Consider the following 15167-nt stretch of genomic DNA (forward strand, 5'->3'; position numbering starts at 1 on the left):
CAAGAAATAGATCTGTGTTTATTTGGAGGTGATAGAAATAAGACTGCCTGTGACCAAAGGCTTTGGGTAATACATAAGGAAATTGAGAAGTGTACAGTTAGGTGGTGTGCAAAATCTTGGAAGGGTTATGACCCCCAAATAATGTCCCAATTTCAGTAGAGCTAATTTAAGAGGAAAAAAAGAAATGTAACCAGAAACCCAGATTGCTACGTATATGCTATGGAAGTGCAGATTCACAGTTACTTGTTGTACATATTTGATTTTACTGTCTTTTGCAGTCTTAACAAACAACAACAGAAAAATTACACAAGTATTGAAATTAGGCTTTTTTGATGATAATTCTCCAGAGGGTACTCTTGATGTCCTTGTTCCTTAGGCTGTAGATAAAGGGGTTCAGCATAGGGGTGACCACAGTGTACATCACCGAGACCACTGCACTCTTCCTGTGGGAAGATGAGACAGTGGAGCTGAGATACACCCCAAGGCCAGTTCCATAAAATAAGCAAACAACTGACAGATGAGAACCACAGGTGGAGAAGGCTTTGTACTTCCCATATGAAGATGAGACTCTTAGAATGGAGGATGTAATTTGAGTATAAGAGTAAATGATCCCTGAGAGTGGAACTCCACCCAAGATGGCTCCAATGAAATAGATTAATATGTTATTGATGAAGGTATCAGAACAGGAAAGGTTGAGGAGTTGAGAAAGTTCACAAAAGAAATGAGGAACTTCCACATCTTCACAGAAAGTAAGCTGTGACACCATCAAGCAGTGCAGCAGGGAGGTCAAAAGGCTGATGGAAAATGACACCAGGACCAACAAGCCACAGAAGCGGGGGTTCATGATGACCAGGTAGTGGAGAGGGTGACAAATGGCCACCAACCGGTCATAGGCCATCACTGTCAGAAGGAGACTCTCCAAAAAAGCAAAAAGAGAAAAAAAGGTCAGTTGAGTTAGGCAGCCTGCATAGGTGATGGATTTGCTGTGTGTCTGGAGGTTCACTAGCATCTTGGGGATGGTGGTGGTGCTGAAACTGACATCAGTCAAGGACAAATTGGAGAGGAAGAAGTACATGGGGGTGTGGAGGTGGGAATTGGAGCTGACAGCCAGGATGATGAGGAGGTTCCCAAGCACAGTGACCAGGTACATGGACAGGAAGAGTCCGAAGAGGAGGGGCTGCATATCTGGATCATCTGAGAGGCCCAGGAGGAGGAATTCTGAGACATCTGTTAGATTCTGTGGTTTCATGTTGATGGGGCACCTTTAAAAAAAAGAGACTGTTGAATACACAAAACAGTGGTAGAGGCACCTAGATAAGTGTCCAAACTGAATTTAATCAATTCACAAATAAAGTATTAGAAGAAAAATATAGGAAGAACATTCCTTGATCTAAATCACAATAAGATCTTTTTTGACCCACCACCTAGGGTAATGAAAATAAAATGTAACATGACAACAACAAAAATGGGACCCAATTAAAATTAAAAGCTTTTGCACAGGAAAGATAACCATAAATGAGATGAAAAGACAAAGCTCAAAATACGAAAAAATATTTGCAAATGAAGCTATGGACAAATAATTAATCCCCAAAATATAGAAACAGCCTGTGAAACTCAATATCAGAAAAAAAAAATCAATAAAAGTGGGTGGAAGGCCTACATAACATGTTTCCAGAGACACACAGAATTTTTTTTTCAATCGGTATCAAATACTTTCAGAAAAAGATTGGCAGTTGAGTTTACATTTTGCTGTATTTGTTTGTCATGGCCAGGTAAAACTTCTTTAATATCCTTCTGTTCCTGAATATATATGAAGGCTTGATTTTTCATCAAATCCCACCTCTTATGAACAGTCAAAAAATGTAAGACCTAATCAGGTCTCAACACCAAGTTGGCCCCCTTATGCCAGCTTAAGAGAGCTTTTCACGCCAATTCTTCCTTATAGAGAGTTTGTGTTTCTCCTAAATTCAGCCCCCTGAATGTTGGCTGGATTGGCAGGAGAGAATACTGTCAAGGTGACTTGTAAACGGAATGTCACTTTTGCCCTATAAAAGGAGTGTCACAAGTGACAATACTGTCAAGGTGCCTTGAAAAATGGAGTGTCACTGTCTGCATTCGAATCTGACTTTATTCTCCTCTCTACCAGAGCCTGAACAAAATTACATTAACGTTAAAATTCTTATCCTCAGGTTGAAAATGATAATAATGCATGTTGCTTTCTTTTGGGGGATGGGAATGCAGATAAAGGGCTTCCCTGTTGCCTCAAAGAATAAAGAATCTGTCTGCGATAGAGGACACCTGGGTTCAGTCCCTGGGTTTGGAAGATCCTCTGGAAAACAGAATGGCTACCCACTTCAGTATTCTTGCAGTTTCCCTGGTGGCTCAGATGGTAAAGAATGTGCCGGTAATGCAGGCGACCCAGGTTTGATCCCTGGATTGGGAAGATTCCCTGGAGAAGGGAATGGCAACCCACTCCAGTATTCTTGCTTGGAGAATTTCATTGACAGAGGAGCCTGGCAGACTACAGTCCATGGGGTTGTAAAGAGTTGGACATGAATTAGTGACTAAAACATTCACACTTTCAATGCAAATAAAGTAACAAACTATATTTAAAAATTACTCCAGCCTCTGGTGTATGAATTCCTACATAAGTCTTTGTAATACTGTGGTTGTCATCATTTCATCACCATCACCTTCAAGATCATCTGGAGAACTTAGGCGACATTTAGAAGGACCGGTTTCCTGGTAGTAGAAAAGATGCCCAAGGAAGATAGAACCAGTGTGGAAGGAAAACAAAAACTTGAATAAGTGTTCTACAATTCCCACCACTAACAATAACATAAACTTCGTAGGCTTTGAGCTGATCTTTGCGTTTTGGTGGCCTCCCACTGACTATCATAACTCCCACTGCCTTGATGATGAGCATACAAGTCTCCCATATCCCTCCTGCATTCAGTGTCTCCCACTGCACTTGGCACTCTCTGGGTTGGTCTGTCCCTCCGCTCGACCAGGACTGAGCACTGCAGATTAGCTGCCTGTCCCCTACCTGCTTTTGGATGAAGGCTGAAGCTTTGTCCTAAGAACAGGCAGTAAGACAGACTCAGGTGTGGGCCTCCTGGTGCAGACAACAACTCTGGCAGGATGAGACATATGGGTATTGATCCCATTGGACTGGAGCTGGCTAACTGAAGGGCTGGGAAGCACAGGCTGATTATTTACAGTGATGCAGCCTGGAGAACTTCATGCACGGGGCAGATAATTAGCCAAACTGGTCATGGTCTCTCAATCCCTGAGGGTTTGCTAATTTAATGGAGGAGGAGAAGGAAAAAAGTGAATGTATTAGGAAGGATCCAGTAGAGCCTGGAAGAGGCTGACTTGTACTCCTCACCTCTGCCTTCCAGTTTATTTTCTCATCATCAAATTCAGATACATTTTTTTTCAATTAGGGGAAGCAATACATGATTTTATGTCTATAAATTCACTGAATTAATCATGAAACCTAGAGAGATTTTGGTCTCTTCCAAGAATGTGATAGTATTTCTATGTTCATGGTTAAGGTTTATGTCTCTGGCATTGTCATATTTTTCTTTCTATAGTCCTGGTCTCAAGTTCTGGGCTTTCTGTCTTGGAGATTTATGTTTTTTGTTATTATATTTTTTGAATTTGGAGCCAAGATGCCCAGAGTGAGAGTCACTCTGGGAACCACTGCACTTGTGTTGGTGTCTGAAATGAGACAATCTTGTGAGAACTGTTCCCTAGACTCTGTGGTTTGGCAAACTATCTGTAGCATGAAAGGGCAGTGGAAAAGTCAAGCCAAGCTGAAGACCCTCAAAGTTCTATGAAAACTACCAGGGTGTTATAAAGATGATCCCTTAGAGTTGGCTGCAGTTGAGGGAAAGGAGCCCAATGCTTATAACCTCACAGTATGCAGTCATCAGATGTGGGCTCCCTGAAGCTGAGGCAGCTACCTCTAGGAGTTGATTCCTGAGGGTTAACACCCAAATTTGGAGCAACTCATCTCTTATTCCTGACAGGAGATTTTTTTTTGTTGTTGTGGTAAGAAAAAAAACATAACATTTAGCTCCCCATTTTTAATTGTACAATTCAGCAGCATTAAGTACATTCACATTGTTAGCAACCATCACCACTATCCGTCTCCAGAACTATTTCATCTTCCCCTAATGGACACTTTGTGCCCATTAAACACTAACTCCCCTTTTCCTGATCCCAAAACCATCATTCTCTTTAAATTTGACTACTTTAGCTGTGGAATCATTCAGTGTTTTGTCCCTTTATGTCTCATTAAGTAATATGATTGGGGAGAAGTTAGATGGAATGGGAAGGAGATTTATCAGAAAATTTTGGAATCAATTTTTCTCTGGTAGGTAGTCTCTCCTCTACTCCTTGGGAAGCATATACCCCAGTTTTCCTAGGAAAGTCCCAATTGATAACTGCTTATGTAAACTCAGTATTCATAGTGCCCTATTTTAATTTCAAGTTTCTCTGATTTGGAAATTAAATACCGATTCTATTTTCACAAAAATATTATTTTTTTTTCTAATTTTATTTTCACAAAAAGATTATTAACGAGCAATAATATATTGGATGCGTTGATCGTTATGGTAGAATATAGATACATATGACAAATAGGGAATAATAAAAGGAAAAGTATAGAATCAATATATAACAAGAAATAGAGCAGTGTTTCCTTCCTTGGAAGGAAAGCTATGACAAACACAGATAGCCTATTAAAAAGAAGAGACATCACTTTGCTGACAAAGGTCAATATCATCAAAACTATGGTTTTTCTTTTTTTTTAATTTTATTTTATTTTTAAACTTTACAATATTGTATTAGTTTTGCCAAATATCAAAATGAATCCACCACAGGTATACCCGCATTCCCCATCCTGAACCCTCCACCCTCCTCCCTCCCCTACCCTCCCTCTGGGTCGTCCCAGTGCACCAGCCCCAAGCATCCAGTACCGTGCATCGAACCTGGACTGGCGACTCGTTTCATACATGATATTATACATGTTTCAATGCTATTCTCCCAAATCTCCCCACCCTCTCCCTCTCCCACAGAGTCCACAAGACTGATCTATACATCAGTGTCTCTTTTGCTGTCTCGTACACAGGGTTATTGTTATCATCTTTCTAAATTCCATATATATATGTTAGTATACTGTATTGGTGTTTTTCTTTCTGGCTTACTTCACTCTGTATAATAGGTTCCAGTTTCATCCACCTCATTAGAACTGATTCAAATGTATTCTTTTTAATGGCTGAGTAATACTCCATTGTGTATATGTACCATAGCTTTCTTATCCATTCATCTGCTGATGGGCATCTAGGTTGCTTCCATGTCCTGGCTATTATAAACAGTGCTGCGATGAACATTGGGGTACACGTGTCTCTTTCCCTGGGCCAAAGAACTAAATAGACATTTCTCCAAAGAAGACATACAGATGGCTAACAAACACATGAAAAGATGTTCAACATCACTCATTATCAGAGAAATGCAAATCAAAACCACTATGAGGTACCATTTCACGCCAGTCAGAATGGCTGCTAGCAAAAAGTCTACAAGCAATAAATGCTGGAGAGGGTGTGGAGAAAAGGGAACTCTCTTACACTCTTGGTGGGAATGCAAACTAGTACAGCCACTATGGAGAACAGTGTGGAGATTCCTTAAAAAACTGGAAATAGAACTGCCTTAAAACTATGGTTTTTCTAGTAGTCATGTACAGATTTGAGAGTTGGACCATGAAGGCTGAGCACCAGAGAATTGATGCTGTTGAATTGTGGCGCTGGAGAAGACTCTTGAGAATCCCTTGGACTGTAAGGAGATTAAACCAGTCAATTCTAAAGGAAATCAACCCTGAATATTCATTGGAAAAACTGATGCTGAAGCTGCAGCTTCAATACTTTGGCTACCTGATCCAAAGGGCTGACTCATTGGAAAATACCCTGATGATGGGAAAGACTGAGGGCAGGAAAAGTGGGTGGCAGAGGATGATATGGTTACATAGCATCACCAAATCAATGCACATGAATTTGAGCAAACTCTAGGAGATAGTGGAGTACAGAGGAGCCTGATATGCTATAGTCCATGGAGTCGCAAGAGTCAGACACGTCGGAGATACTGAACAACAACAACAAAGAGCTGCATTTATTTTGTAACTATAGAAACAAGACTGCCAGGGACCAAGGGCTCTGTGTAATACATAAGGAAATTGAAAAGGTGTAGTGATGTGGTATGCAAAATCTTGGAATGGTTATGACTCACACTGGGTGACTAAATAATGTTCCAATTTCATTAGAGCTATTTTAATAGGAAAAATATATAAACAGAGAGGTACATATATGGTGTGAGACTAAATATTCAGAATCACTTGGTGCACAGATTTGTTGTTACTGCCTTTACCAGTCTTAGGAACATATATATACACACACACACATATAGGTACATATAACACAGGTATTGAAATTAGGTTCTTCTGATAATAATCTTCCAGAGGGCACTCTTTATGTCCTTGTTCCTTAGGCTGTAGATGAAGGGGTTCAGCATAGGGGTGACCACAGTGTACATTACTGAGGCCACTACACCCTTCCTATGGGAAGATGAGACAGCTGAGCTGAGGTACACCCCAAGGCCAGTTCCATAAAACAAACAAACAACTGCCAGGTGAGAACCACAGGTGGAGAAGGCTTTGTACTTCCCATATGAAGATGAGACTCTTAGAATGGAGGAAATAATTTGAGTATAGGAGTAAAGGATCCCTGAGAGTGGAACTCCACCCAAGATGGCACCAATGAAATAGATTAATATGTTATTGATGAAGGTGTCAGAACAGGAAAGGTTGAAGAGTTGAGGAGGATCACAAAAGAAATGAGGAACTTCCACTTCTTCACAGAAAGTAAGCTGTGACACCATCCAGTAGTGCAGCAGGGAGGTCAAAAGGCTGATGGAAAATGACACCAGGACCAACAAGCCACAGAAGCGGGGGTTCATGATGACCAGGTAGTGGAGAGGGTGACAAATGGCCACCAACCGGTCATAGGCCATCACTGTCAGAAGGAGACTCTCCAAACATGCAAAAAGAGAAAAAAAGGTCAGTTGAGTTAGGCAGCCTGCATAGGTGATGGATTTGCTGTGTGTCTGGAGGTTCACTAGCATCTTGGGGATGGTGGTGGTGCTGAAACTGACATCAGTCAAGGACAAATTGGAGAGGAAGAAGTACATAGGGGTGTGGAGGTGAGAATCAGAGCTGACAGCCAGGATGATGAGTAGGTTCCCAAGCACAGTGACCAGGTACATGGACAGGAAGAGTCCAAAGAGGAGGGGCTGCAGGTCTGGATCATCTGAGAGGCCCAAGAGAAGGAATTCAGAGACACCTGTTAAATTCTTTTTTTCCATGTAGATGGGGCACCTTATGAAAAGAAGAGTGTTGAATAAACAAAACAAATGTAGAGGCACCCAGAGAAGTGTCCATACTTTGGATTTAAGCAATTAACAAATAAAATATTCACACTTGATGACCACATGGCCTAGCAACTTTAGCAATATTTCTCAATTGTGAGCCCATCTTTAATGAGGCCCCAAATATCATTTGCTTCTTTTTCTAAAATTTATTTATTTTAATTGGAGGTTAATTACTCATTTGCTTCTTTACTTACCTATTTTAGAGGCATGCGGCCAAAGAATGCAAGAGAAGTAAGGACTTTTTGACATAATAAATCCATGAACATGATGTAATATGTGTCCCCTTAATTTTGAAGGAAAATCTATAGCAAAATTTTTTCTCTCTTAGAAAAGTCATTCTAATTAAAGGACACTAAAAAACACTCAAATATACTGTATCTTATATGAATGCTGTACAAGCAACTCTCTTGATTTGTAATGTAGTCCTAAACAGCTAAAACCACTCTCTGGGATATAAATTTTAACCTGTGGTGGATTCATTTTGATATTTGGCAAAACTAATACAATTACGTAAAGTTTAAAAATTAAATAAAATTTAAAAAAATTCCTAATCAGATAGCATTTCTGTTTTTTAAATTAACTTCTAGAGATTTTTCATATTTATTTGGTTTTATGACATCTATCTTCTGTGGAAATATGTGTTCACTCAAATGTGTGTTGTGGTCACACATATAACTCAAATATAAATATTTGCTCTTAGTGGACTTCATATTTCTATAAATGCATTTTTAATATCTCTTTTTTCCTTAATTTATTTATTTTTAATTGAAGGATAATTATAATATTGTGTTGGTTTCTGCCATACATCAACATGGATGAGCCATAGGTATACATATGTCCCTTCCTTCTTGAGCCTCCCTTCCACCTCCCACCCCTCTAGGTTGTCACAGAGCCCCAGTTTGAGTTCCCTGAGTCATACAGCAAATTCCTCACACAGCAAATTCTTACTGGCTATACATTTTTTTTCTTTTTAAAAAATTTATTTATTTTTTAAAATTTAAAAATGTATTTATTTTTAATTGAATGATAATTGCTTTATAAAATTTTAAAGCATAAAATCATACACTATCACTGATCCTGAGGATAGCATTCATATATTATGGACCAATGATTAATTAATAAACTCTAATTAAGACCCTGAATTTGCTTTTCTTATTACAGAATATTTTTCTATCGGTACTATAATAGTCTCAGAGAAAGTTCTAAAATTGAGATTACTGTTTGCTGTTTTTTTGTTTGTTTGTTTGTTTGTTTGTAGTGGCTAGGTAACACTTCTTAACTATGATATATCTTTAATCCTAAAGGTTTGTGAAGGGTTGATTTCTCAGCAGATCCAACCTCTTATGAACCATCAAAAAAGTTAAGACCAAATAAGTTCTCAACATTAAGTGGGCTTCTCATGCCAGTTTAAGAGATTTTCAAGCCAATTCTTTTTTTTTTTTTTCTCATTTAATTAATTTATTTTTTTATTGAAGGATAATTGCTTTACAGAATTTTGCTGTTTTCGGTCAAACCTCAACATGAATCATCCATAGGTATAAATTCGTTCTTACAGAGAGTTTGTGTTTCTTTTAAATTCAGCTCCCTGAATGCAGTTTTGGTTGGCAGGAGAGAAACCTGTTTAGGTGTCTTGTAAATGGGAGTTTTGGGCTTCATTGGTGGCTCAGCAGTTGAGGAATCCGCCTGCAATGGGATTCAATCCCTGGGTTGGGAAGATCCCCTGGAGGAGAAAATGGCAACCCACTTCAGTATTCTTAGCAGGAAAAACCCCATGGACAGAGGAGCCTGATGGGCTATAGTCCTTGGGGTCTCAAAGAGTTCAACATGACTTAGCGACTGAAAAATAACAAACAAAATGGTATTTCGCTGTCTGTATTCAAATCGGACTTTACCTCCTCTCTACCACAGGGCAAGATTGAAATTACATTAAAATATCTATCCTAAGATGTGCTTCTATCCTCAAGTGTAAAATGATAAGAAAGCGTGTTGCTCTCTTTTGGCGGGTAATAATCGCTAAGAGTCGGACAGAACTGAGCGACTTCCCTTTCACTTTTCACTTTCATGCATTGGAGAACGAAATGGCAACCCACTCCAGTGTTCTTGCCTGGAGAATCCCAGGGACGGGGGAGCCTGGTGGGTTTCCATCTATGGAGTCGCACAGAGTCGGACACGACTGAAGCGACTTAGCAGCAGCAGCAGCAGCAATGCAGGTAAAACAAAACAAGTCACAGAAAAACATTAGTTCAGAGCCTGGCACATGAATTCCTACATAAGGCTTTGTGATATTTTGTGGTTATTGTCACGATTTTCATCACTATCACCTTCACGATCATTTGAAGCACTTGAAGGACACTTTGCTGGGCTGTGCTAAGTTGCTTCAGTCGTGTCCAGCTCTTTGTGACCTCGCGAACTGCAGCCCGCCAGGCTCCTCTGTCCATGGAATTCTGCTTGTAAGAATACTGGAGTGGATTGCCATGCCCTCCTCCAGGGGATCTTCCTGACCCAGGGATCAAACTTGCGTCTCCTGAGGCTCCTGATTTGCAGGCAGATTCTTTACCACTGAGCCACTGGGGAAGCCCAGAGGGTACTTCAGAGAAAACAATTACCTGCTCGAGTTAAAATAAAAAAGATGCCTACGGAAGACAGAATAATTATGGGAGGAAAATAGACATTTAAATAAAAGTTCTAGCATCCCCACCAGAAACAACATCAACTTCCTAGTCTTCTGAGCTTATCTATCCATTTTGGTGTCCTTCTACTGGCTATCCTATCTGTCCTCTGCTTTGATGATGAGAAAACAAGGCTCCCCCAATCCCTCCTGCATTCAGTGTCTCCCACTGCACTTGGCACTCATTGGGCTGTGCTGTGTCTCTGCTGGGGCAGGACTAAGGGATGCAGATGTCTTACATCTCCCCTACCTGGTGTTGGATAAGGGCTGAGAGTTTGTCCTCAGAACATGCAGGAAGACAGTCTCAGGTATGTGCTTCCTGGTGCAGACAACATCTCCAGGAGAATGAGACACACAGATATAGAACCCACTGGACTGGAGCTGGCTAACTGAAGGGCTGGGAACCACAGTTTGATTATTTACAGTGATGCAGCCTGGAGACCTCCATGCAGCTAGAAGATAATTAGCCAAATTGGCCCATGGCCTCTCAGTCTCTGAGGATTTGCTAACTTCATGGAAGAAAAAAAGGAGAAAAGTGAATGTATAAGGAAGGACCTAGACCCTTCTGACTCCCAAGAAGAGGTTGACCTCTACTTTTTATCTTTGAGTTCCAAGTTGTTTGTTTCACTATAAAATTCACACACTTATTTCTTCAATGAGAGAAAGCAATATGTGATTTTATATCTGTAAATCTTTGATTAGTCATATAATTTAGAGAGATTTATGCCTTCCATGGGCTTCCCAAGCACTGCTAGTGGTAAAGAACCAGCCTGCCAATGCAAGAGACGCAAGAGATGCGGGTTCAATCCTGGGTCGGGAAGATCCTCTGGAGGAGGGCAGAGCAACACACTCCAGTATTCTTGCCTGGAGAATGCCATGGACAGAGGAGCCTGGCGGGCTACAGTCCATGGGGTCGCAAACAGTCAGACACTATTCAAGCAACTTCACCCACACATATGCATGTCTTCCATACCAAAATTCTGATAGTATTTCTGTTTCCCTAGTTAAAATTTATATCTCTGAGAGCTTACTACTGTTTTTTTTTTTTTTTTTTTAACAGTCCTGTTATGGGGTTTTGGAATTTATGCCTTGGAAATTTATGGTTCTTGCTATTTTGAGTGACAGTTCCAATTCTAATTCTGTTGAAATTTAAAATATTTCAATTCAATTAGTTTAAAATTTAGCTCTACTTTTTCTGCTCAGTTGGTGTATGTTGTTATATTGCACACTGTTTATTGTGATGCATTCTGTTATTTTGCTTAAATACTTCTAGGCGTCTCAGAGAGTCTACATTCAAAATGTGGGCCTGGGCTATATAGTCTTGTCAGATCTTGACTGGAAGCGTATCTGAACGCCAGCTCACTTACATGGCTATTGGTAAGATTGAATCCTTTGTGGGCCAGAGGACTCCCTTAGTTTCTTATCAAATGGGCTTCTGACAACAGGACAACTGACTTCTATCAGTGCAAGGTGGTGAGATGTCAAGAGAGGGCTGAAAAGATGAAATCTGAATCCTGGTGATGGAGGGTGAGGAGGGATGGACTGGGAATTTGAATCAGCAGATGCGAACTAGTGTATATATTAAATAGAATGAATAAACAAGGCCTTACTGTGTAGCACAGGGAACTATATTCAATATCCCTTAAAAAACAATAATGGAAAAGAAAAAAAACAAAGCTCAGCCTTTCTGGATGTTTGTGTTGGCAGATTGAGTTTTTCTCATTTTAAGAAATTAGAAACTAACAAATTATTGCTTTTTTTCCTTCAGTTTTCCCCCCGAAACCCTATGCATGTTGCTCCTTCTCCAATTGCTGTGTTTTGAAAAGAAAAAAAAAAGTGCTACTTTTTCACATCATGAGAAAAATATTCTTATCTTCAAGTAATTGGGGGGAAAGATAGTCTCATTAACAAAGTCATGTGGTTTATCTCACATATATTATGACCATAGTCATAAGAGCTTGGAGTTGCAGGTAACATATTCTAATCTTGACCTCAGGTCCTGAGTGTGAATCCTCTTAGATGCTTTCAGCCCAATAACTCAACATCTTTGTGGCCAGAAATGAGATCTTGAAAATCAGAAAAACTATTTGGGACTTTATTCAATTGGAAGTTTTCAAAAGGTAAGTGATGGAATCTGATCGACTCTTCAAGTCACATAATCCTTTTCTACTCTGAGGTCATATTACATGGTGGCATGAGGTCAACTCTAAAATCTGGAAGCCTGAGTTCAAATCCCTTCACCACTTCAAAAGCACCATGAATCCATGTATGTATAACATAAACTTATCTTATACTTAAGTGAAATTATGGTAAAGTGGGGCATGAGAAAAGCACCCAACTTATAGGTGTATGGAAAGAATGAAATTAGCTAACATAAGTAGATGCTGAGATAGCTGCCTAACAATAGCCATAACTCTGTTATTAGTGGTGGTGGTAGACTATAATAATGATTATTTCAGTATTTTGAAAGTGAAAGTGAATTGAAAGTCACTCAGTCATGTCTGATTCTTTGTGGCCCCATGGATAGTCCATGGAATTCTCCAGGCCAGAATACTGGAGTGGGTAGCCTTTCTGTCTCCAGGGGATCTTCCCAACCCAGGGATCGAACCCAGGTCTCCTGCACTGCAGGCGAATTCTTTACCAGCTGAGCCACAAGGGAAACCCAAGAATGCTGAGTGGGTAGCCTATCCCTTCACCAGTGTATCTTCCCGACCCAGGAATTGAACCAGAGTCTCCTGCATTGCAGATGGATTCTTTACCAGCTGAGCTACCAGGGAAGCCCATTTCAGTATTATGATTTTTAGTAATTTTACTGTTAATCAGAAAATTTAGAACACAGATTTTGTGATAAGAACTCAAATGGTAGGGCATAGAAATGAAAATAAAGTTAGAAGAACAGGTTTTTAAGGATCCATTGACAATGAAGAGGCTTAATTCACTCATGGATTTGAACTGCCAGCAGAGCTATGATGATCTGGGTCACCATCTGCCCAGGAAGTATACTGGGTTATGTACAAACCAATGGATGAGTTAATTATCCATGCTCCATAGTGGTCAATGCTTTCAAAGAGTGATCCTTGTGTGTGACCATCAAAGTAGCAACATCAACATTTAGGAACATTTTTATTTTATTATTATTATTTTTTTAAATTTTATTTAACTGTACAATATTGTATTGGTTTTGCCATATATCAAAATGAATCTGCCACAGGTAGATTCCCTCTCCACCCTCTCCCTCTCCCACAGTGTCCAAAAGACTGTAGGAACATTTTGAGACAGGCGCATTTTTATTTTTATTTTTTTTTCATTTTTTAAAATTTGTTTTTCTTTTTTTTTTAATTTAATTTTATTTATTTATTTATTTATTTATTTATTGGTACTATGTAACCTATACTCTTTTTTTTTTTTTGCTTTTTCCTAATTTTATTTTATTTTTAAACTTTACATAATTGTATTAGTTTTGCCAAATATCAAAATGAATCCGCCACAGGTATACATGTGTTCCCCATCCCGAACCCTCCTCCCTCCTCCCTCCCCATACCATCCCTCTGGGCCGTCCCAGTGCACCAGCCCCAAGCATCCAGCATCGTGCATCGAACCTGGACTGGCGACTCGTTTCCTACATGATATTTTACATGTTTCATTGCCATTCTCCCAAATCTTCCCACCCTCTCCCTCTCCCACAGAGTCCATAAGACTGTTCTATACATCAGTGTCTCTTTTGCTGTCTCGTACACTGGGTTATTGTTACCATCTTTCTAAATACCATATACACAATGGAGTATTACTCAGCCATTAAAAAGAATACATTTGAATCAGTTCTAATGAGGTGGATGAAACTGGAGCCTATTATACAGAGTGAAGTAAGCCAGAAGGAAAAACATAAATTTTATTTTATTTTTAAACTTTACATAATTGTATTAGTTTTGCCAAACATCAAAATGAATCCATCACAGGTATACATGTGCTCCCCCTCCTGAATCTTCCTCCCTCCTCCCTCCCCATACCATCCCTCCAGGTCGTCCCAGTGCACCAGCCCCAAGCATCCAGTATCGTGCATTGAACCTGGACTGGCATCTCGTTTCATACATGATATTTTACATGTTTCAATGCCATTCTCCCAAATCTTCCCATCCTCTCCCTCTCCCACAGAGTCCATAAGACTGTACCATACATCAGCGTCATTTTTGCTGTCTCGTACACGGGGTTATTGTTATCATCTTTCTAAATTCCATATATATGCATTAGTATACTGTATTGGTGTTTTTCCTTCTGGCTTACTTCACTCTGTATAATAGGCTCCAGTTTCATCCACCTCATTAGAACTGATTCAAATGTATTCTTTTTAATGGCTGAGTAATACTCCATTGTGTATATGTACCAGGCTTTCTTATCCATTCATCTGCTGATGGACATCTAGGTTGCTTCCATGTCCTGGCTATTATAAACAGTGCTGCAATGAACATTGGGGTACACATGTCTCTTTCCCTTCTGGTTTCCTCAGTGTGTATGCCCAGCAGTGGTATTGCTGGATCATAAGGCAGTTCTATTTCCAGTTTTTTAAGGAATCTCCACACTGTTCTCCATAGTGGCTGTACTAGTTTGCATTCCCACCAACAGTGTAAGAGGGTTCCCTTTCCTCCACACCCTCTCCAACATTTATTATTTGTAGACTTTTGGATCGCAGCCATTCTGACTGGTGTGAAATGGTACCTCATAGTGGTCTTGATTTGCATTTCTCTGATAATGAGTGATGTTGAGCATCTTTTCATGTGTTTGTTAGCCATCTGTATGTCTTCTTTGGAGAAATGTCTATTTAGTTCTTTGGCCCATTTTTTGATTGGGTCATTTATTTTTCTGGAGTTGAGCTGGAGGAGTTGCTTGTATATTTTTGAGATTAGTTGTTTGTCAGTTGCTTCATTTGCTATTATTTTCTCCCATTCTGAAGGCTGTCTTTTCACCTTGCTGATAGTTTCCTTTGATGTGCAGAAGCTTTTAAGATTAATTAGGTCCC

At 39.7% G+C, this 15167-nt stretch overlaps 2 protein-coding genes across 3 annotated transcripts; both read right to left on the minus strand.

Annotated features, from left to right (window-relative positions):
• Nucleotides 1–319: 319 nt before the first annotated feature.
• Nucleotides 320–1249, minus strand: OR7E182 (olfactory receptor family 7 subfamily E member 182). The gene has a single exon (NM_001389886.1). It carries the CDS (start codon nt 1247–1249, stop codon nt 320–322), a length of 930 nt encoding a protein of 309 aa, NP_001376815.1.
• A 3538-nt stretch (nt 1250–4787) lies between these two features.
• Nucleotides 4788–7575, minus strand: OR7E199 (olfactory receptor family 7 subfamily E member 199). Of its 2 annotated transcripts, XM_059888425.1 has the most exons (2): nt 6512–7575; nt 4788–5332 (listed from the first exon to the last, which is right to left on the minus strand). In XM_059888425.1, exons 1-2 carry the CDS (start codon nt 7417–7419, stop codon nt 5278–5280), a joined length of 963 nt encoding a protein of 320 aa, XP_059744408.1. In that variant the 5' UTR covers nt 7420–7575; the 3' UTR covers nt 4788–5277. The 2 variants fall into 2 exon arrangements, with proteins under 2 accessions (XP_059744408.1, NP_001377203.1); NM_001390274.1 differs by lacking the exon at nt 4788–5332 and having other exon boundaries at nt 6490–7419.
• Nucleotides 7576–15167: the final 7592 nt, after the last annotated feature.

This window comes from Bos taurus, chromosome 7, assembly GCF_002263795.3.
Source record: "Bos taurus isolate L1 Dominette 01449 registration number 42190680 breed Hereford chromosome 7, ARS-UCD2.0, whole genome shotgun sequence".
Classification (NCBI taxonomy): Eukaryota; Metazoa; Chordata; class Mammalia; order Artiodactyla; family Bovidae; genus Bos; species Bos taurus.